Source organism: Hippocampus guttulatus, chromosome 18, assembly GCF_054856545.1.
Source record: "Hippocampus guttulatus isolate MCC_2025c chromosome 18, RoL_Hgut_1.0, whole genome shotgun sequence".
Lineage (NCBI taxonomy): Eukaryota > Metazoa > Chordata > Actinopteri > Syngnathiformes > Syngnathidae > Hippocampus > Hippocampus guttulatus.
The window spans coordinates 2367498-2390962 of NC_141278.1; the positions used below are offsets into that span (position 1 = coordinate 2367498).

Genomic DNA, 23465 nt, shown 5'->3' on the forward strand with positions numbered 1-23465 from the left:
CAGCGCCTTCAATCATACATTTGACACTCAGACATACAGTATATACGGCAGAGAAAGCAGCGATGGTCAAAGTGTAGTGCTCAAAGAAATTATTGCCAAGTACGCTTAAGTTTTATTTCACTTATTGTGTCCAATTTTCCTAGGCTTAGGGTGCAGCGTTATAATGGCCTTGTAACATTATTTTTGTCAACACGTAGGTCTACTATAGTACTGTATTTTCCCCGTTGCTCATTATGGCGGTACTTGGGGCACTCAGTATATATTTTTTTATTGACGATGATGATGGCTGAAGAACATCTGTGTAGTTTTGATTTCGTCCAAAAGTCGATGACGCGTTGCAGCTCGAAAAGCAAGCCTTGACGGAAAAATGTTGGAACTGCCCACAGATGTATAGAAATCCGCTCACCCTCGTTCTTTCCTCCCATGAACGTGCACCGAAAATGACACAAATAAGCTTTAGATGGAAGGGTGATAAAAACAGCTTCCGCCAGACGACTCTTCAACTTAAAAGCTATTTCATCACCCGCATCTCCTCGAGAGGAAAAGTATATTTGAAATTACGTCGAAGTAAAAGTACACACATTTATTGTTTTACATTTACAGCAATACAGACCTGTATTCGTTCACGTCTGGAGTAATTGACAGGAGTCATAGATTTTATGTTGAAAGAAAAAAAAGCGAAAATCTTACGTCAGTGTTGTGTTGGTCCAAAATGACGGAAAGCAGAATCACGCCAGCGCACGACGAGTGTGCGTACAGCAGCTGCTACTGGTAAAGAACAAATCTCTTTAGCATTGTTCGCCTACGTTTCATAAAGGGCCACGAATCAAATGTTTTTAAGTTTCTGTCGATTGTTCTTCTACACCGAACCGAGTGTGAGTCGGTCACCATCGGTGAATTGAAGCACGGGTGACGTATTTGCGTTGCAAAATACGAAAGCGTACGATCTTTCGGTGTAGGTACCAGTACATTAAGATGTTTGTCAGGATCACGATTTGATTATTGCTTGTCTTTCTTTGTTTTCATCAGCTTGTGGCATGCGCACCGTAGAAGGTGACGAGAGATTTTGTGTTCTATTTTCTGGTCGTTTTTTGTGCCCTGTAAACAAGGTCGCGCAAGTCTTATTTTCATACGGACCTGCGTGTACCGCCAGACAGCAAATGCCTGATGAAACGGGATACCGTGCTTTGATCGCTTCGCTCGCCGACACTTTTGGATAGCTGGAGTAAAGAATAAGGTAATGCGTTATTCAGGCTACATTGACGTCATTTCAACAGCTTGTGAGTACTGTATCTTTGTGTTCGACGCTATCGCTATGAGTTTGATGAGCGACCGGAAGTTAGCGGGCCTCCGTAGCCCAAATGCAGAAATGGTGCGTGCCTTGAGTCAGACCGTTACTTTCTCAGCCACAATGTGCATTTATCAAGCCCCAGGAGAGGAAAAAAAGAACCGGCGAAATCCTCATCTCTACATTTCAAAGACACTAGATGAAGAGGCAATTGACTACTTTTGCCGGTGTACCAACGTGAACCTTTTCTTTCTTGTCATTTTGTTTGCAGTGAAGAAAATGTCTGGAAGCTTTGCGAATCAGTCCATAAGGAGAGAAGCGCGCCTCTCCAAGAACTCTTTGTGGTGTTCATCTCGAACGACAACAGAACGGTGAGCTCACCGGCCGGCCGACACGTTGTTGAAAGTGGGACGTGAAAGTCTTTGTCTTCACAATTCAGTCACTGGGTATCTTTTGCCATCAGGTTCCTCTGTGGAAACAGAAGTCAGCAAGCGGAGAGCAACCCGTGATTTGGGTAGGACGATGCCAGGTGACCTGACATTAGTTAGGACCTGGTCCACACGCTTGGGTGGGCCGCGGGCTGGCCGCAGTCACCTGTGTCAGCTGTGCCGGCGTGACGTCTATGCAGGATTATCACGTGGTTCTACTTCACGTTCCGGCTGGGTCCGAGGCCACCGTTTACGACCTAGACTCTGTCCTGCCGTTTCCCTGCGCCCTGAAGCTTTACGCTACGCGTGCCCTGCGCAGCGACCGCGGCATCCAGCCTGCGTACCACAGGTAGCGACGGACGATCTTCTTATGCGTAAACTAGCACATCGATTTACCAGTTGAATTTGTCCCAGGAGCCGGCTCAAAACTCAAATGAGTCGTTATAACAAACCCATTTTCACTCACTGAGCTGAGTTGAAGTGCTATTGTGCCAGCCCGCCCAAATCCCAAAACCCAATTTTGTTTCTTACACGTTTTTGATGAGAAAAAATGAGCACAGACAAACCTCCAAAGAGAGAAGCAACCGAAACTGCATCTGCCACTGTGTCCCCCTCCCCCCCAAAAATTGCCAGAGTGACGATTTGTAATTGCAACTGTAAAAAGTGGCTTGTTTTGGCACTCGGACGTCTAGGTAAAGCCGGACACGCTTCTGACTATTGGCAGGAACGCTCCTTGATGACACTGTCAATGTCGCGCAGGAAGTTGCGTGTGGTCCCTGCCGACTGCTTCCTGTTGAACTTTGCCTCGGACCGTTCACACATGAAGAATGCCGATGGGTCCTGGAAGATGCCCCCCCCGGCCTACCCCCCAATCTCCACCACAGGTCAAAGTTCATGTGTAGAAGCCGTGCGCTGAGCCGGCCGGCGACCTCTCCGTGACATCTGTTGTCAACTTTTTCTTACCCAGACTCTCACATGAACCTGGATGACTTCATTTGCATGGAGCCCTCCCGTGGATGGGGCCGCATTTTTACTTTGGACCACTTCCTGCGGCGATACACCAAAGACGCGACATCACCGCCATTCTCATAGTATGCGTGTGTGTCTGTCTTTGAATGCTATTACTAAATGTTACTTGACAATAAAATCTGTTTCACATTCTTCACTTGACATGCAACATCACAATTACTTGGCTGTCAGATAGACAAAGTTAAAACAAACAGCCAAGAGCAGAGGTGAGATGAAATCGAATCTGAACCGCAAAAAATGTAAGCAAAATCTTAAATGTATGGAAGCGTATTACCGTGACACCCGAAAAAAAAAAGTACAACGACAGTACTATCATGATCAATGTCATGTTTTAATGTGCTAAATTTGGCAAAACAAAACAAAGTAATGACTTTCGGTTCCATTGCAGGTATGTGTGTCTTTTTTCCATCCATCCATTTTGCGATTCACTTCTCACAAGGGTCGCGGGCGTGCCGTAGCCTATCGCAGCTGTCTTCGGGCAGTACGCGGGAGACACCCTGACCTGGTTGCCAGCACAATCGCAGGGCACACGTCGATGAACAACCATCCGAGCTCACACTCAATCCTAGGGACAATTGAGTGTACCATGTACCTGCCATGCATGGTTTTGGAATGTGGTAGGAAACCGGAGTACCTGGAGAAAATCCACACAGCCACGGGGAGAACATGCAAACTCCACTCAGGAATGCAGATATGTATGTCTTTTTTTGTAAATAGGCTTAATTTTTGCTATAACAGCAATACACTTCCGTATACAAAAGCGCAGTCCCACTAATACGTATATAAAAATGTTTGCATGAAGGGAGTAATACTCCCTTCAAGCAAACACCCTAACCCTAAACAAGCTCTACTTTTCAATCAGAGCTTGTCACAAACTTAAGCAGCTCAGCTTGACTTCTTCGCTCCCTCTCGCGTTTCTTTTGTTTACCGTCACCCAAGGCAAGCTAGACCCAAAGGTGAGTTTAAAATTCTATATTCAAATCATTTAACAAGTGAAGATACGTACTTTGTGTATTTTTATTTAAAACGACAGTTGGCTTCGAACGAGGGGATTGCTACAGCTAAGATGCTAGCGACGATGACATACTCCAATTAAGCTTTTGAAGCGTCTTCTGAACCATAAACCCGACAGTATCAAAGATACGTTTAGAAATACATGTGCACTCCTATTTTGCAGTTCGTGTTCGTGTCAAAGTCATTCCTCAATTTTGATGAAAATCAGTTTTTTCGTGTTGTAGTGCTGCTGACGGCCAGTTGAGAGCGCTGTTTTCGTTGCGCGCACTCATTGTGGCTTGTTCTTTTTTTTGTGCGTTTTTTAAATCAGGCTCCCTATACAATGCTGCAGAAGAATAAATCACCTCAGCATTGAAGGCAATCGCAGGGGAACACATGGTCGAAAAATGCACTCTCCTCAGACGCGCAGATACATTTTATACACTTCAAGGTGCCTACTTTATGAATCAATTCATAATGTATGTTAAAATAAACATTTTCTTTGCTACGCTGCTATACATGACATCGTTTTGACTTCATCCAACATCCAAGGTGACTGCAGCCCAACGAAAGATGTTCAAGCATTTATTCCATATCCTCTACCCATCGTATGGTCCTTGTACTAGTCCTCACTAGTAAAGCAGTTTAGAGTATTAGGAGAACAATAGTCTTTTTAGGGCTGTTTTCTCTCTCCACTAATGTACTGAAAAATTATACATCAAAATCATTCAAGTTATTAAATGTCAAAACCCAAATGAAAAATAAGGAATACTTCTATAGCCTCACACAAAAAAGTAAAATTTTATCAAAGACAGACGAGGAATTGATTTGTATTTTAAATATGTACAGTGACCTTTTTTGTCTATTTGTTTTCAATATCGTACTTATTTCTGGTCTAAATATGAATGTTTTCTTTTTCTAATGTCCTTAAAAATAAGGATGAAAGTCATTTAGCTGGTTTAATTTTTTGGTTTTATTTATTCAACTTTTTTATTGTAATTATTTTTAATTAGCTTCTTTTTTTGTTTGTTTGTTTTGATGATGCAGCTGGGATAGGCCCCAGCGCACCTGTCACCCTTTTGAGGATAAGCAGTTCAAATAACGAGTAGATGGATGGATGTTTTGGTTATTTTAAAAATTATTAATGTTAGATCCAAGAAAGCTTGGGGGTATTTAAATATTCGAAGTAACGCAAAATATGCCTCAGTTTAAAAGTATCAAATGTCTTGTGTGAATTTCATTTCGAATTGTGAAATTTGGTAGGAATGTCTGCCAAAGTAAAGGGGCAAGAACCAATGCCCAAAAAGACATGGGAGAGCAGCCATTTTGGTTTGCTAGGCCATTGTCCTTCAAACACATGGAGCCTTTGTCCGATTGCTACCAAATTTCAAAAGCCGTATAGTAGGTTGATGGCTCAATTCTGAAATACAAATTGTCAGTCCTTTGCCTGTGGGCGCAGCAGGAGGTCAGCCATTTTGAATCAAAGCGTTCATTTTAGGGTCAGGGGTTCTTCAACAAATGACTACTCGAGATTTTGTATGATTGTTATCAAATGTAATTCCTGTATACTTGACAGATGTGTGATGCTAATTTTGCTTTTTGTCGTTACATGTAGCTGGCGCAGAGGCTCGTCCATTTGGATTTGGAACTGACATTTCTGGCCATTTGCTGGGGTCCTTGAAAGTGGACTCAATGTAAAACTCAGCTCACTTCTTGAAAATCCAAATCAAAGTCCTTTGTTTGCAAAAAAAAAAGGTCAATCCGACGTGACCCAGAGTCCTACTGCACGCTCACTCCAAATGTACATTGGAGATGGAATTTTCCTTAAGGCTTCTGATCTCATGTACGTCTTTGCCGCTTAGCATCTAACATTGTCGTGTAGCATGTGAAAATGCGTGTCTCCAGTCAGATGTATGTACAAACACATACAGAGCAACCCTGTGCTCTCTGCAGCCCGTCGATTTTTCTTCCCCTCCCCCCCCACAGTCATCGTCTCTCTCCCCTTTTTGTCCCCCTCGCCCTCTCTCTGTTTCCCTCACTCTCTCTCTCTCTCTCTCTCTCTCCCTTTCTCCCACACACACTATTTCCAGAGAGGGTGAGCGAGGCAGATGCGCAGTGAGAGAGCAAAAGCAAGAAATGAAGCGAGAAAGCGAGGGGAGGGGGATAAAGTAGACAGGATTAGAGTTCAAGTGCACGTGAAGAAAATGGCCTGAAAAGACAGCAGCCGGGCAGGAAAAGGAACCTTTCTTTTCTCCTCGTCTTTCTTCCTCCTCTTCCTTTTCCCACCTCTGCTCTCGGCGGAAGACGTGAAAAAGAGGAAAAGAATCATATATTCCCTCTTTCCGCCCTTCCCACCTCCTCTCTCTCTCTCTCTCTCTCTCTCTTTCCCCTCCCACCTCCTAACACACACACTTCTTCTCACTCTTTCTTTCCCCTCACGCTTTCTTACTATCCCTCCGGCCCCCCTAAGACTCAACGCGACGGGCTTTTTCCTTCTCTTTGCGAGGTAGGGTGAGCTCGGATGCGACGCGTTCAATTCGATTATCACCCCTCAATCTCCTCTGAGAGATTCCTTCCTTGTTGGGGGGGGGGGGGGGTGTAAAATGGAGCGCGTGGTCATGCGGGAGAAAGAGGAGTACGAGTACCGGGACTGGCCGAGGATAAATGGGAGGGAGGAGAGAAGCGAGGGGGGGGGGGGGGGGGTGACTGGCTAGAATTCTGTAAAAATAAAAAAAAAAAACAGGGGGAAAGGAGGGGGAGGCACATCTCAAGAAATGGAACCTCACTTTTTCTTCTTCTTCTTCTTCTGTGGTGACCATCTCATTCATCTGTGAGTATTCCGCCTGCGTTCCAAAATGTCCCTTCCTCTCTCCCTACCTACTTGCATCCGTCACATCCCGTTTAGCCAGCCGGACGATGGTGATTGCCCCCCCCCCCCCCCCCATGCATCTGTATAACTGCGGCGTATACGCGAGAACGTTTTTTTGACTTTTTTTTTTCCCTCCCCCGTGTGATGTCGTCGCCGGAGCAGGCACATAATGCGGCGTTTTGCTTCTCCTTTCCTTGCTTATAGTAACTCGTAAAGGTAAGACTTGTGTTAATTCAGTGGTTGTTAACCAGTTTTGTTAAAAAAACAACACACACAAAAAAATAGATGTGTGTGTGTGTATATATTTGGATACCAGGTTAAAACGAAGGTCTGATGTCAGGATGTCCGCAAAAATGCTATTGTGCCGTCACTATCTCCTTTCACTCTCCCCTTTTTTTTACTCCAGCTCGTGCTTCTTTTCTGTAAGCTTCTGTTGTCACTGCCCCCCCCCCCAAATCCTCAACCATTAGCTTGCAGTTGGTAGATGGCCCGCTCTAGTTCAAAGCATTTAGATGGCTCTGCCGCCGTCGTCCGACATTCGTGATAAACCAAGCGAGGGAGGACGGCTTTTGTTCGGCATTGTGTCCTGACCTTAACCTTTCCCTAAACTCCGCCTCCGAGAAAAATCTGTGACTTCCTCCATTACGATCTACTTTGTACCAACGTCCCATATCCCGACTGTGAATCCATTCCCGAGAGGCTTTGGTGCCTCCACCCTTACCTCCTCCAACTCCAACCCCCTCAGGTTATGAAATATTACTCAGACAGACCTGCTGTTATGTAATCTTACATAACGGTGGTGGCTCGTGATCTGGCGGGGGGGCTCTGGAGGAGAAAGCTATACGGGTCTGCGAATGGAATGGACTAAGTGTCAGGGTGAGGATACTGGCGAATACCCCGGGCCTTAAAGGGAAAGAGCCCCCCCCCCCCCCCCCCCCCTATGTAAGAAGACTTCAGATGTGTGCGGTGGCCTGGACACCTCCACACAGACATGGCGAGTTCAGGCAGTGGAAACGCTTTTATTTGAGGTTAATCAGGAGCCATTGGATCACTTTTGTCGTTTTCGTGAGCCTAACAAACAGACAGTTTGCGGTGCTTTTTTGTTTTGTTTTGCACCAAAACTCCACTTGATCTACTCCGAGTGGTGGGTGTCCCCCAGAATTCCGAGTATGCCGCCCCCAAAATCCCCAAAGTCACAGTAGGTCGGCCATTTTGATTTGAAGCAGCCATTTTAGGGACGTTTTGGACGTAACGAGGTTACCTTCAAAGGCGGACACAAGACTGTGAGGTATTACGTCCGATTGCTACCCAATTTGAGATCAGTGACTAACCGGAGTTCCACAGGAGACATCAGATGTGCTGTAGGAAATGATCCAAATTCACTTAATTGGTCTACAAATGTTTTATTTTCTTCAAATAATATTTCTTTGTTCATCCATCTATGCCAGTGATCTGCACTGATCAGCAAAGCTGTTAAGTGGGCTTCAGGTACATAACCTGCGCAACTGTTTTGTTTTTTTGTTCCATGGTTTGAGCAATACCATATTGGACAGATGGGGGACACAAAATTGACACGTTTCTGCTAAAACTTCTGTCTGTTTTTAAGCATCCATCTTCGGGTTTTTGGGCAATGTCCGGGGCTCCTTTGAACAGAAACAACAAGCAATGTTTGTGATTGCTTTCAAATTTGAACCCCGTGCACGTACCCAACAGAAGGGTGACGCCAAATTAGACTCTTTGTTTTGGTCGCTAGAGACTCGGCCATGTTGATTTGAAACGGACATTTTTGTTTATTCGCTGTGGGTGGAGCAAGAGTGATATAATTTGGTTCATACTGCGGTCATTGTCAGGTCTTTTTTTTATTTTTATTTTTGCCATGTCCAGGGTTCCTTCTAAGAAACTAATTCTGAAGATTTGGTCCAGTTTGTATGAAATTTGAACCTTGTGCTGTATACTGGACAGATAGCACTAGCATGCATCTCTGAAATTGTTGTTTTATATATATAGATATATACGTAGATATATAGATAGACTGTATATCTGCAGTACACGCACATATTTTCGTTCAAACCAGATAAAGGGAATACAAACATCAGCAGCAGACGTGCCACTTTTTCCTCGTCACCTTCTGTTTTGTCACTCTGTAATTGTTTGTGCTGATGTGTCAGGCGAACGCAAACAACAACCCGTTTAGTGTTTTTTTTTTTCCCTTCCTCTTCCCAGGAGTGTCATAACACTCAAGTGTCAAGGGATGTTTATCTTCGATCGGTGATTCTTGGATGACGTGGTGTTGTAATTGAACATGATGCTTGTATCATTGAGTGTTTGTTCATTTATTTTTCAGACGGAAACTCCAAAGCAACCACTTCGAAGCGGAGATTTTAATAAGGTAAGAATGAGTTCGCTCTACTTTTTTTTTTCCTGAGAAAGCGGCATTGATTTCTATAACTCATTGATTACATTTCTTGGAAATTTCAATCGCAAGTCAAAATCATTGAACCGCAAACGGAACTTACTGCGACATGGGAAAGGTTGTGGCCGCTCAGCAGGGGCAAAAAAAAAAAAAAAGTTTTGCCCCTGACGCCAGTTTCAATGTTTGATGGGATATTTTGTTTTCGTTTTCAAGGACCCACGCCGAAATTAGAACAGGAAGCCCCAATTTCCGGGCTTGTACAATTATGACGAACAAATTGCAAAACCCTTTTGCCTGCGTCGTTGAATCTGACTCAAGCATGGCGTCAATTGATCATTTCGAGGACTAGCTATCAATAAGAAGGGGCGCGTCCGTCACTGATTAATGAGGAGAACTGGTGTTGATGTTCATTTTGACACACCTTGTTAGCTCCGGTTCCTTCTCTTAACGTAAACTGTAAGTTAAGTGCAGCATGGAGCCCTTTACCGTGCGGAGTTTGCACTTAATGGAACTGAGCGACGCGATCGAAACTTCGATGCGCCATCAGAGTAATTGAATTACTCCTTCCTGAGTCACCGTTTCGCGATTAAGCCGGCAGCTATGCGAGCACAACCGTGTGCCGTATCACCCCCCCCCCCCCAACACCCTTTCTAGCATCGCCAAACTGAGGCAGAAAATGTTGTGGCGACGACGCCTGTCCGGCCAATAGGGGGTCATACATCGGCCATGTCCCGATTATCAGCAGACGCGAGGCGAAAAAGTGAGCGTGAGGCGTCGGCGAAGAGGCCCTTGTCGCATTGCGAGCGGCTTTCGGCGATGACTCGCATTGCATTCATCATATTTGTGCTGATGTCACCCTGCATGCCCCCTCGCTGGAGCAGCCGCACAAGCCCCGGCCACACAATAGAGCTTTTCTTGTCTGATGATATTTTCACCATGTGTTTTTGCAGACTCACACACACACACGCACACGCATTGTCTCCGGGCACACACACGAGCTGTTGATTCGCACGTGCTCCAACTGTGTGCTTTGATTTATATTTCCGTCGTCAACATATTTGCGCAGAGATTTGTTGCGGCCGATGGGCTCAGCACGTTGGAAATAAGCCGCGGGCCATTTTTAGTTGATTCTCACGTTAATCCGCACCATCCTCTCTGAAATCGGTGTGTGAATTCCTCTTCCCAATTCCACCGGCATCTAGATTGTTCTTTTACCTCGGTCCTTCGACGTTATGTATTTATTTGTATCTACTTGTCTAACACTGGTAGTTACCTTTTTTTAGATGGATTTTTACTGTATAATTAACTCGTTAACTGCTGTGGATATAAACATGAGTAAGTGCTATGCAGCCATTTACTGCCAGTGAGCAAAACACAAACTTCCCCGCCAGCTGCTGTCGTCCACAGCTCAGACCCGAACACTCACGCGCTAACGCCATGCCCCCCGACTCTGAAAGGTACTCTATGTATAAAATACCGGGATTCCAATACTACATGATTATAATATTCTACAATCACCGTATCATACCCCGAAGCGATGACGTTTCCCCCTTTTGTCGGTGTTGCAAAGAAGCGACGCGAGGCATCGCTTTGTCACGGGTTAACACGGCGAAAACTGGAGGAATGCGTCCGGGGAGAATTCCTCAGCCCCGCGCGAGTTCAGTCAACGGCGGCGAGTCTGCCACCTATTTATTTATTTATTTATTTATTTATTTTAGCGCGCTCCTTGCCGCCCCCCCCCCCCCCGTCTCCTTGCTTTCCACATCTTTTGTTCTTCGCCGCGCCGGCTTCTTTGTCTGTCGCCGTCAGTTAATCTGCCTGTCGTGCAGTCACGCAATCCATCGGGCTTGGCCTAGTTTGACCCGCACTGCTCATTCCAAGTGTCACACATCAGATCATGATGCAATGAGGTCCCCCCCCCCCCCCCGCTTTTTTTTAAAATTCATTTTTTCTTTCTTTCTTTTATCTGTCAAACCCCACTTTTACATGCAGAGTAAAAAGTGCTCAATTGCAAGGGTGGGTCATTTTTTACTTTATCCACTTTTGCCATTTTTACATCATCAAACTAAATGATTGCTTACATTAGGCAAAATTTTAAGTTTGAAAAAAAAACTATTCGTAAAAAATATACTGTATATGTCTAAATATATATATATATTTTTTTATATAATATTTTGTTGATGGTATTAAAGATCTGGTCTATTTATTTATCATAAATAAGAGTTTTTTTTACAATGTCATTAAATAATTGGCTCATGTCGAGTCGATAACGTTAAAATCTCACCCACTCCTGATCTGGCCCATCCATCTGTCATAACAATCAAATGGAGCTCAAAAACATCAATATTTGACCAACACATGCCCGATTGGTCAGCGTGTCGTGGCCTGCGTCCGCTGCCTGGTTGAGCTGCGCGTTCGGGATTTCGACGGCGTATGCGCGCACGCAGGCGGAGGGACTTCATCCATACTTCATATGAGCTCAATGTATTCCCATGTGAAGGACATCGGAGAGCCGCACTTCCTCGCTGGCTGACAGTTGGGGGGGGGGGGCGCTAAGCCAGACCCCCCTCAAGTGTCGCCCCCCCCCACCACCCCACCCCCCACTCCGATTTGACACAGTTGAAGTCTTCACATGCTCGCTGAATTCCTTTGACACGCATGTAGAGTTTGCAGCTTTTGAACGGCAGGCTCAGCGACCGCATCTGGTGACTGAACGCCTTCACCTTTACGCTACAAAATTAAAAACATGTGACTGCGACTTATGACACTTGACAGACTTTTGCTTTGCTACAAGCGAACGTTGAAGCAGACGCCTCAGTGAGTAGCGCTGGATGGCCCTTTTTACAGAACAACTCTTGACTCTTCCCAGTCCAAGTAAACGTTATCCGACGTGATGCTAACCCGTATCGTGATACGCAGCGTTGCTGGCAAAATACCCTCGTGTAAGTGTCACGAGTTACTCCGTGATTCTAATGCAACAAATCGCTGTCATTTTTTCCGATTCTCGTCAACTGTTGTCAAATAGTTGCTCTGTGATTGCGATACATCGGCCTCGTTTCAATCACCGTATCGTAATGCCATCAACATCACTGGAGAAAATATCATCATACGGTGTCTTGCGTTCCTCTGTGATTGACACGCGTTTATCCCCATCTTATTAATGTATTGGGAAACTAAATATCGCTGGCAAAATGTCGTCATTAACTGTAGCAAATCTCTGACTTTTAACTCAAACCCTGACTTCTCCTCGTTGAAAAAAAAATGTTTCCAGCATCATACAATATCTGTATCCCTCGATATACTTGGCGAATTACCGTCATATAGGATCTCGGACTCCCGTTTATCGGACAGACAGACAGGCAGGAGAGAAGGGAAACTGTCAGCAAGAAAAGCAGAGAGACGTTTGCACTTTTTTTTTTGCTTGAGCTGACTGTCTCCTCTGAGTGGTGGTTGTAAATCACTGCCTGAGGTAGCTTACTTTCTTGCTGGCTTCCTTTTGTCAGAGACTCACTTAATAATTCAACGCCCAAGCCTAGCATTGTAGCTTGCTTATTCTTGTCAACGTACAGTGCAAACGGCACAAGATTAATTGTAGCGAGAGTCTTTCTACACCTCGGCCTGGCACATTTTTATCTACAACCTCCCTTGTGCACCTCCAGGGTCACGGTCTTCTCAACTTTCCTCACGGTGTGACACGGTCAAAGGTTAAGCTCCACAAGCGCAAAGGAAGCAAGTCGACCTCCTGCCGTTGCTTTCTCTGCCGAGATGGGCCCTTTGCATCTGAACCACCACTCAAAGGAATCTTGAGCGAGGCACGCACATTGCGATAGTTTTATTTTTCAAACACACGAACCCAATTTGTTACCATTTTGTAAAGTGTGGTATTCGAACTTGTCTTGCAGTCGTATACTGAAGCGCATCAACACAACGCCTCGTCATGCTCGTGTTAACTTGCTCTTTGAATTAAAAAAAAAAAAACCCTCGCTGTGCCCAAGAGTCCTCACTCGCGCCAGGCCCTGAGAAGCAAAGGCTTTAACAGCCAGTGGTTTCTACACCCACTCAGGACCTTTCCCTTGCTAAGTGGTTAGCCTGATCACAGTTGCAGTCCAAATGAAATCAAGCACTCAGGTGGAACCTAAGTAAGTGAACTTAAGACTTAATGCCAGGCTCCGAAGGCTGTATCGAGTGAAAACACAAAAGCCTCTATTTCAAGGCCACTCCTGGCAATTACACTCTTATGCCTGCCGCAAGATGGAAGCTCTCCCAGGTACTGGGTATACTGTAGTGCACTTGAAGCTAACTACACCGTTTGTCTGTGAGAAGACGGTGAAACCTTGAGCCGGAAGAGGCGCGCACAAGTGTACGTTTATAAACACTAAATTGCCGGGGTATTTTGTTGTCTGCTTTTTGTTTGTTTGTTTTCCCCGTCCGCCATTGTTGGCTTTCTCAACTCCCAAATGGCTCTCGACACTTTGATCTCGCGACCGCGGAGATGAGAAGAGACCCAAAGCCGAGCGATCCCATTCACAAATAGCTGTGCGACGCTAACAGCTTAAAAGTCTCAAATGTTGTTCTGCCACATTGACAGAAATCACCACTAGGCAGTCAATACGCTTGATCTGATCGGTCTCAGCGGCCGAATAGTCGAATGCTCGCATGAAATTCCAATGGAACTGAATGTGTGTGCAGCTTTTTGGAACCCAGGAGATCCCCTATATTAGTGGAGTACTGTAGTCATATCTTTGCGGTAGAAAAAAAGAATCTTTACAAACACCACATTTCTTTTCAGGATAAAAATTGATAAGTATTTAAATTTCAAAAATAAAACTTCATTCCCTATCGAGACACCAAATAAAAACATTCCCCAAAACAATTTTAATGACAGCAGATGGTAAATGTCAAAAATTGCAAGCATAAAATGAATGTATATATTTAAGAGGCGGGGACTGGTGAGGTGGTAGGTGACGCGTGCGAGTGTCTCCGCACGAGCTGTGGGAGACAGCAGCTTCTGTGTGGGCATGCTAATGGCGCTAACGTGATTTTACTCTGCCGGCCCTGAATAAACGACTTAGTGCATTATTGGCAACTGTGGCTCTCCTTTCCCTCATTGGAGGGCATTTTTTTAAAAATGGATATAGCAAGGATGCGAACAATGACCCACACCGTAGCAGAAAGCACTCTATATCACCCCCCCCCCCGAGAAAACCCAAAAAATAAATTATCGATGGACACCGATTTATGTGATATTACGCCACAATCACATCGGAGATTTTACAGAAGAGTCATTTGTTTTTTTTCACAGGGTATATTTAAAAGTCGGCTTTTCAGAGCAATGTCGGATTTGCTTGTAAAAGTCAAGATCAAGCCGAGCGGGAGTTGAAGTTCAGCATGAAATCCGCACCGAGCTCCGCAGCGTGCTCGGGGTGAAGCGGTTGCGTTATTCATGACTAGAAAAGGTGAAAAGTTCACTTTGACCGCGGCCGCTGAGAGCTGACAGTAGCAGATGTCGCCGCCCCGGCGAGTTGTGAGCGTGTGTTTATTTGCATACATACATACATGAATGCTGAAGTTGAATTAACTCCAACAAGCTTGTCGGCCTTACAAAACACCCGACCGAAACGTCCAAAATGCAATAACTCAACCGTAGCGGCCATGTTTTTTGATCATTCCGAACCGTCGGGCAAATAAAAACAATTGAATGCAATCAAAGGGGGGAAGTGCTCTGCCTTTGAAGACATCTGAAAGACAGATAAACTGTCAACCATACCGACAATGTCATCGCGTTTGATCATTCCGAACTGTCAAGTTTTTCATCTTACTCAAATCAAGTGAGACTACTCTGCGTGACGGACACACAATGTATGAACTTGACAGCCGACGTTTTCCCACGTGAGACGTTCACACAAGCGCAAAGAGAAGAAAATAAACAACGTATAGAAATTGACCCAATCTGCAGCTATGCTAAGGCAGCCATTTTCACCATCGCTGCCCCCGTCATGCTGACGTTTTGACTGTAGAGGCCCCAGTCCCTCCGGCTGCCTAAATTCATTCGTTCCCTATTGATCCTCTGCCGCAATGAACAAACACGAGGACACGCGTTCGCTCGCCTCGCGCACACGCAGGACAAAGCGCACCAGGTGAGTTGCACACGATGGCAGACGGCCTTCAGACAAACTAATGACATTCAAAGGATTCCATATTGATCGGAAACCTCGAGCGAGATGAGAACACAATGTGACGGCTGCCGGGGGGACGATTGCAGCCGCGCTCCGTTTCACAAACATGTTCATTCCGATCGCTGAGGTGGTTAACGCTTGAATGTCATCCACAGCGTCTTTCAACTTGACACAATCTGACATCAGATGTGGGCGGAGCATGGTGTCAAACTTGCATTTAGGGGATTGGCCTTTGAAAAGGGCGTGTGTGGGGAGCCTGTAGGAATTTGGAGTGGAGTGGAGTGGAGTGGGGGGGGGGGTAGTTTCACTCGTCAACGTAAACTTTGGTGCCCATGTCTGCCATGGCCTGACGTATCCCCGAACTTGAAAGTCGGCCATTTTGGTTGGAAGCTGCCACCTTGACGAACTTCTGCTAGAAATGTTGATTTCCTTGATTAAATGTGTCATTCATGTTGGATTTTAAAAATTAAAAAAATCGGTCCAAATTCTCAATTGTGGAAGGCTTGTCGCAAGTGAAAGAGTCTGCATTAAAGCACTTAATGATGCCGGATGTTCTCTGAGGCCACACAGAGGCAAAGCTGCTATTTATGGTGTCTACATTTGAGATTTCTCATCCCAGGCTTCTATTTTTCCAGCGATGCATTATTCATTAGCGCTGTCCTTAACTGCCTGCGCCGTACACGTTTCTCTTCTCGTCCCTCTCCTCCTCCCGTGCGCACGTCACGCCATTATCTCCCACTTAGTTAATCCCTTTCATACTCGTACGCTATGTGATGTTGCTTCTGTTTCTATTCAGCCGCTTGGCGTTAATCGGGGATTGTCCGTTCAAATTTAATTAAGGACGTCGCGCTCGCCTTTAATGACGAATCGGCGGCGGCAGAAGTGCGATCGAAGCCCAGATTGTGTTGCTTTGCAATCGGGATGTTTGGGAGTTGTTTGTGTGCCGCGGCTTCAATGCTTTTGTTATTGTTTGCTCTTTGCTGCGCCGCGGCACGCCGGTAACAATGTGCGCAATGCTCCGCTGCTTGCAGGAATGCGGCGGTCAAGCGGAGACGCCCCCCCCCAGCGAGGCCGGCCTTGGGAAAGTCTGCGAAAGATGGTTGCGGTTCACCAGGTACTTTGCTCCAAATGACGTTTAACCCAAAAAAGAAAGGGAGCTCGCTGAGAGAGGGAACATACGTCGTGGAGCATTTTCACATGCACAACTTGGTAGCTATTGACAACTGTGCCCTAGCAACCGTCAGGGGCATCATGCCAAGTCATTGAGTTTGCCTACTGGTGCGTTCCCATGGTAATGCTTTTCCGCCTTTGTAAATAACATACGAGCGCAAGGGCTTCTCGCCGCAAATTGCACCAGGCCCACTTCGTGCCGGCTATGCAAAAAGCTTTTGTTTTTTTGGGATTGCATCCCTGCACAAACGTCTACGTTTTGTTGTTGAAAATGAGATGGGCTGATATTCTCCACTGTACGGTGAACTCCTGTTTATCACAGGGAATATGTTCCAGACCCACCCCCAATAGGAAAACAAATTTGCGACACTTTAATGAGCAAAGTTCTTCAACAAAGAGGTGCAGCCGGCTTTTCTTCACTGCCAGTTGAACCGACGTAAATAAAACACTTAAAGTGTATCGTCGAAAAAGTGTTCATTTTACCAGAACAGGATACTATGACAAATAGGCAGATATTAATATGTCCAAATAAAGTCGTAATACTACGACAAGAGGTCGAATGTTGCGTCTCTTCTTTGAAGTGGACATGATTGTCTTCCTCCTGAAAATGTTTAGCCTTAAGACTCCTCTGGATGACGTACGGTCACATTGCAAACATTTGGACATGAAACATTTGCCAATCTTGGCTTCAACACACTTCTCACGACCTCACGACACCGACGTGCATGCTGGCGCCGGGTAGTTCCCACCACACCTGCCCCACCCCCCCCTCACCCACCCACCACCACCACCCTCCACAGCCATCCATCCATCCAGCCAGCCACACTGGCAAAGCGCTGGCTGGCATTGGCACGGCCGTGCCGCATTCAAGTGTGGTCTGACTATGAATGAGATCGGAGTGTGGTTAGGGGGGGGGGGGGGCGGAGAGGTTCAGAAGAATGGTTGTCACATTCACAAAAAAAAAAAATTCCGCTGCTCAGAACGGTGAGTGGAGGGCTGGCGACGGAAAATGGAGGGCGGGCAGCAGGGTGGTCCGTTGGCATGGTGAGGAGAGGCGAGGTGAACGAGTTTGTGCCAATAAAAGAATTCTCTGTGAGGCGTCCGCAGCTGCCGCGCGAAACACCTACTTTTGCTCCATCGTGCGAAGCCGGCGGCACAATGGCGGGAGTCAGGGATGCGGCCGCTGCCCTACCGTGTTGTTTGTCTCCAGGCAGGAATGAATGGAGCACTCGTGTATTTTTGCCGCATTGTGCCCAGCTGAATAGGAGGCCCTCTGCTAGCCAACTCCGATCAGGCAATCAATGACTCCTCCGGGCGCGCGCGCAGGAGGGCTGTCAAAACACACATTGACCGCTAATGGATGACATCGCAGACTTGGTTACTTGGAACGCTCGCACCAATTGGTTGCATGCCTTCATATTAAGAGAGCCCAGAAACTTTGAGGTCCAACACTGTTCGTGCTGGGATGTGGTTTGAACATTTTCTGTAAATTATCCTATGGGAAGTCATGTTCATACAAATTACTGTACGATAGGATTTTTTTCTGCGGGGGGGCGGGGGTGGTCGAGTTATGTTGGTCTGGGGCCGATGCAGGCCTTTGTGTTTTAAGGTCTCGGATACTGTTGAAAACAGCCACAGGTACTTAAGCACAAAAAAAAAGAAAAAAAAGAAAAGGGACGTCCATCGAGTCAGTCCTCTGCAATCGTTTGCGCTGTGCTGTGCCAGTCTTGACACATAAATGTCATCTGCGTCAAAGAAAATTATTTTCTCACAATTTATTTTGTCATCGTGTTTCATGAAATGTTTCAAAAGCACTGGAGGTATATCTGTACTTGGTGAGTCCTCAAAGGGTGAACGACTCTACGAGCGTCGATCTGAAAAAAGTGGTATCGAACGTGTCTTTTCAGAAAAATAACATTATCTAAATAATCCTTTCATCGAATAATCACCGTATGTTACTGTTGGATGTGCCGTTAATGGGTGCGGTCGAGTGCGTGACGTCCTTAATTTCAGTCTGAGCGTCTGTTCCTTGCGAGTGTCGTCATTTTGTATTGGTGTATTTGACTGTTTATCCCGCTCAATAAACAGCTGAACGCACGTGGGCAATTGCGGTCCTACTTGCCCACAAGGGAGGCCATTTCGTTACCTTAATTGCCCCCGTTTTTGACGCGCGAGTGCTCGCGCAAAGTGCAACTTACCCTTGAATTTTGTCATGGAAAGTTGCCAACTGTGAACGTCCCTGGGAATCTGGCAACCCGACTCAAAATACATCCGAATAGAACTACAAATATATAAACACTCCGGTCACGTGTCAGATGTGGAAATGACTGTCGCTGACTTTTTGTTAGGTAACGCGTCCTTCCCTGTACGCTGCGAGTTGGATTCGTTTATCAACCGTGTGTCATTCTGCATGTGGAAATCATCATCCGTGTCGTCCGGCGAAATGGTCTGTGTTACAGTGTTGGCAATGACAAAGCCAAGTGCTCAGTTGTGCTGAATCCACCCTTTTGAGGACGCGGAAGATTCCGGCTCAGTCTTCAGTGGAAGTAGGTCAGGCAGACGCCTACGGTGAGCGGCTGCAGGTTAAGTGCTCGCCTTTGTGATCCCACAGAGGGGAAAGAAAAAAAGTGTGTGTAGTGGTGGTGGTGGTGGTGGTGGGGGGGGGGGGGTTGCCTCGCCGCGCCGTGCCTTCAGGTGGGAGGTGGGATGGAGCCAGTTCGGCTTCCACCCACAAGAGGGAGACAAGTCCACAAAAAGGATCAAGTTCAGTGGCTTGAATTCTCACGCTTCTCTTTCATCGTGGTTACCATCGGACGGAGGTGGTGAAAGTAGAAATGCACAAACGCAATTTTGAAACGTTGTCCGAGAAATCAATATTCAAGTCAACTTTATACGTTCCTGAAAAGTCAGCTCAAGAGGAGGAAAAGGTGCTCTGCAGGGTGAGGTAGTTGGTTGTATTGTTTCGCATCATAAGCAGCCTGGAGATAACTGTACAACCTTCTAGCTTTCCCTGCGCTGTCACCAAGTCATCTCAGTCACTCCCACCGAATTCTTTTGGTAAGTATGAAGACCGTGTCAAGAACATAAGCTTCGAAGAAAAAAAAAAGCCCACAGAGTGTGGGCGTGGATGGTTGTTCGTCTCTGTGTGCCCTGCGATTGGCTGGCAACTGATTCAGGGTGTCCCCCGCCTACTGCCCGGAGATGGCTGGGATAGGCTCCAGCACCCCCCGCGACCCTAGTGAGGATCAAGCGGTTCGGAAAATGGATGGATGGATGATTTTTTGGGTGAGAAATGCCGAGACTTTTACACGGAACGCAGCAAAGGTGGGCTATGACCACAAGCGCTTACTGCAACGGGGTAGGAGTAGTTTGTCACTGAGATGAAAGGGCCTCACACTGAGATCCTGTAAAATGGAAATCATCCCCACAACACGAGCTGTGGAATTTATCCTGCCAGCTGAGCAAAGGTGAACATAATGCGTGCCAGTGAGCGACGCCTTCACGTGTAGGCTCGGAAAGCCTGATGCGCTTTTGCCTGGCCACTAGGCTGCGCCCCTCAAGGCACATCCAACACGCAAATACTACCTTGCGTACAGTAATGAGACAATAAACTTTGCACTTCGGCGTGACCTTCATCACGTTCAAGTCGACATTTGTAGCCATTCAAGCCCTTTGTACAAAGAATGAAGAGGAGAAAGCGCCGGTTGACTTCCAAAGGAGGTTCCACCTGTCTAGACGTCAGTACAGCCGCCTTCCTCCGCAGTGCTCTTTGAATGCTGAGCTGCTGCAGTCCACTGTGCTCCAATACGCACAAAGTCTTAAATTGGGTGCATGTTATGATTAGCAAAAGGTGATTTTTACACATAACAGTCAGGCTTTGTTCCATGTCCTCACAGCTTGTTGTTGGTATGTCTCGAAGTGTGTGTGTGTGTGCATGTGTGCGCGTGTGTGCGTGTGCGTGTGTGTGTGTGTGTGTGATGACCTCGCATCGCCGCGCCCTCGGCCGCCACTGCCTCTCCTTGTGTCCCCCCCCCCCCCCCACACTGTGTCTGGCGAGTGGCTCAGACGCTCAGTATCCGCATTGCGTTGCCGTGAAGGGGGGTGGGGGGAAAGAGCATATATCAGCAATCTGCAGGGCGCTGCTCTCTCCTGTTTGCATGCATGCGCGCGAGCACACACACACACACGCGCACACACAAAGCAAGCATCTTTCAAAATGCACCATCACAACTCATTGACTCCATCTTCTTTCACTTTGATGGCTTTGTCAGGAATTCACGTAAACATGACTTTGATCTAGGTTTTACTTTGAGCATCTTTCACATAAAATTGCCGCATCAGAGCTAGAAGTTAAATCTGGGAGGCTCGGGTGATTAATCCATGATCGATTAATTTAAGTTGATTGCTCGGGATGATCTATTGACTGCATGTTTTATTTAATTTTTTTAAATTCGTTTTTGCAGCTTCCACCTCACATGACCTCCTCGCCGACTGGCGCTGCCGTACTAACAGAGGCAAGGCCACTGTCTTTGTATAGCACCATTCATTCACAAAGCAAATAGATCGTGCTTCACAGACTCAAATAAAAATGATTCAAAACAAGATTACACGAAATGTACGACCAAGTAAAAGCAGGATTAATGAAAAAGATGAAACCAAACCGTGTCATGCGAACCGCATAACTGATCAAGTCAAAGTTTTGTTTGTTTCAGGAAACACTCAAAGCCTGCACCTCTGGACTTGTTCCGGACCTAAGGCGTCCGCAAGTCTCATCCGAGGCCATTCACAGCTTTGTCGATCAGCAGTCATGTTTCAAATCTTTTCTTTGACTCACTGGAATCGAATGAAGAGATTTTTAGGAGCGGTGTGACGTGGTCTTATTTCCTGGTATCACGAGGAAGCAATGGGTAGCATTGAGAGGAGCTCGTTCGCAAAAGCGCACTTAGTGTGTTGCCAAGTCAGCAGTTTTGTCACTTTATGAAGAAACTTTTCCGACCCCTCTCGCGACCATTTTTCTATCAAGTGACGAGCGACTTTAAATCCCACCAAGAAGCATGACAACATGGGCAAAATCATTTTGACCTTGTATTGCTTATGACAAAAAAGGAAGCGGGGGAGGGGGGGAGGCAGCGCCAGTCATTTGGCCTGAGATGTGCTTCTAAGTCACGGATGTTGCTGAACAACTCTACGTTAGTAATGTTCTTTTTTTGACAACAGACAGACCGACCGAGCCATATTTTTTTTCTCCCCCTTATTGCCTACCGTTTTTTAAAAAACAAACACACTTTCTTTGGAATTTGACGTAAATCACTGAGACACGGAATGGGTGCGGTGGAGTCGGGTTATAAGGCAGAAAATTGCTGGCTTTTTGGGGGTTTTGTGGTCGGGGCAGGTCCGACCTCACCTGTTCCGCTTTTCCCTCATTCCCGAACATGGCTTTCCTTCTCCCGTTACGGCTTTGATATGACCCCCTCAAACGGGCCTCACCATTCCCTCTAGAAAAAACAAAACAAAAATCGAATTAAATACTTTTCAGGCTGTGAAAAAGAGGTTTCTATTTATCTCTCTCTCATGTGAGGTAAGCATCTTTCACATCAAGGTCCAGCAAAATGGTCGCATCAGGACCGTGAGAGAACGCTTCTTTCATGCAAAACCCACCCAAGGGGCATATGGCTTAAATGTACGCTTTCCGTTTCTATTACTACGCGGAAAATCGTTTGGCTTATGCAGGTGTTGCCGTTGACACGGAGTCACGATGCGGTCAAAAAAATAATAATCTTATTGGCGTGATTGTGCAGTTTGGAGGCATGAAACATGGAAGTGGTCTGAGTGTCTTGCCGCCCTAACGCCGCCGCAATACCAAAAACTACAATCGGACACCTGCTCGTCTTTTGTTTCAAGGCAGAGCAGACTGCAAGACGGGGACGAGACAGGACGTCACGCCTGCAAAAAAAAAAAAAAAAGGAAAGGGGTTACCGCGGAGGAGAGAGAGGGGGAAAAGAGAGAGAGTGAGTGAGAGAGGGGGGGGAGGGAGGATGAAAATGAGAGGAAGGGCTGAGATGGAGCAGAGGGAGGCGGGGACGGAAGAAGAGAAGAAAGAGCCGGAGATGGTGATGCTGCATGCTTGCATAAGTATCTCCGCATGTGTGTGTGCATGGTAGCTGACACAGATTTATGAAAGGGGGTGCTCGTAGATGGAGGGCGGACACGGTGTTGTAGCAGATAGTGGCGTGTCGCGCGGGCGCTTTTGTGTCTGCTACCTTGCCTCCGACTCGCCAGTGTGACTTGTCAGAAGGCAAGCGGGCAAGACAACGACAACAACAACAAAAAAGACACAGGGCATAGATCTCATTTGACCAATCAGCGGATTAATTGATGCGTTGTTTTGTTTTTTTGTCCCCCCCCCCCACCCCCTCGCCTCCTCTCCGAGGCGGGAGACGGATCAATCGCTGGTCATGTCTGTCGCGTGTAGTTGACAAATGACGGGCTTTAAAGTGTATGACTTGACCGTTTCATTGCGCCACCGTTTCGCGTTGCGGTCTTTCTTTTGGGACATTTTTATGGGTGCTTTGGATATGCGCTATTTCAAATTGTGGCTGCAGTGGTTCCGTGGTGCGCGTGTGAGAGAGCAGCACAGGGGCTCGTAAAATTGGGCCAGAGAGAGACAAAGAATGGAAGACGGAGCTCCGAGTGAATCATGGCAGCGTGCTCGCAACGGGCCCGTCACGTACGTTCGACCGACACGAGATCAAGCTGGGGGCTGGGGGGGGGGGGGGATAAGCACCTATTCAACACTGGCCCTAACTTGTATGTCTCTTGTTGCAGTTGGCGACACAAAATGGTGGACTGCGGCAGCGACTTTTCTGTCTGAGCGATTTTCTTCCAATCTATGGCACCCGGCACCTCACTCTTCTCCAGAGCCACAGTGTGCTTCCTTGTCCCTGAGACCCTTAACCTGTGATGATGTGAACGCTCACAGGTGAGGTCCTTGGGAACAAAGACGCACGCAAAAAAAAAAAAAAAAAAAAAAAGTGCATCTAAAATGGCCAAATACATTTCCGAAAAGGACCGGGAGAGATGGCGTGGATGTCCATGAGGG

General features: G+C 46.5%; 1 protein-coding gene and 1 long non-coding RNA gene across 4 annotated transcripts; both read left to right on the forward strand.

Moving 5' to 3' along the window:
• Window positions 1-621: 621 nt before the first annotated feature.
• Window positions 622-2886, forward strand: ntaq1 (N-terminal glutamine amidase 1). Of its 2 annotated transcripts, XM_086137550.1 has the most exons (6): window positions 623-771; window positions 1560-1659; window positions 1752-1802; window positions 1917-2065; window positions 2476-2600; window positions 2684-2886. In XM_086137550.1, exons 1-6 carry the CDS (start codon window positions 713-715, stop codon window positions 2806-2808), a joined length of 609 nt encoding a protein of 202 aa, XP_085993676.1. In that variant the 5' UTR covers window positions 623-712; the 3' UTR covers window positions 2809-2886. The 2 variants fall into 2 exon arrangements, with proteins under 2 accessions (XP_085993677.1, XP_085993676.1); XM_086137551.1 differs by lacking the exon at window positions 2684-2886 and having other exon boundaries at window positions 622-771; window positions 2441-2583.
• Window positions 2887-6441: 3555 nt separating this feature from the next.
• Window positions 6442-19300, forward strand: LOC147190538 (uncharacterized). 2 transcript variants are annotated; one of them, XR_015103750.1, is made up of 3 exons: window positions 6442-6568; window positions 8952-8996; window positions 16228-19300. It is a non-coding gene; the product is annotated as an uncharacterized LOC147190538 (long non-coding RNA). The 2 variants fall into 2 exon arrangements; XR_015103751.1 differs by lacking the exon at window positions 6442-6568 and adding an exon at window positions 6663-6823.
• Window positions 19301-23465: the final 4165 nt, after the last annotated feature.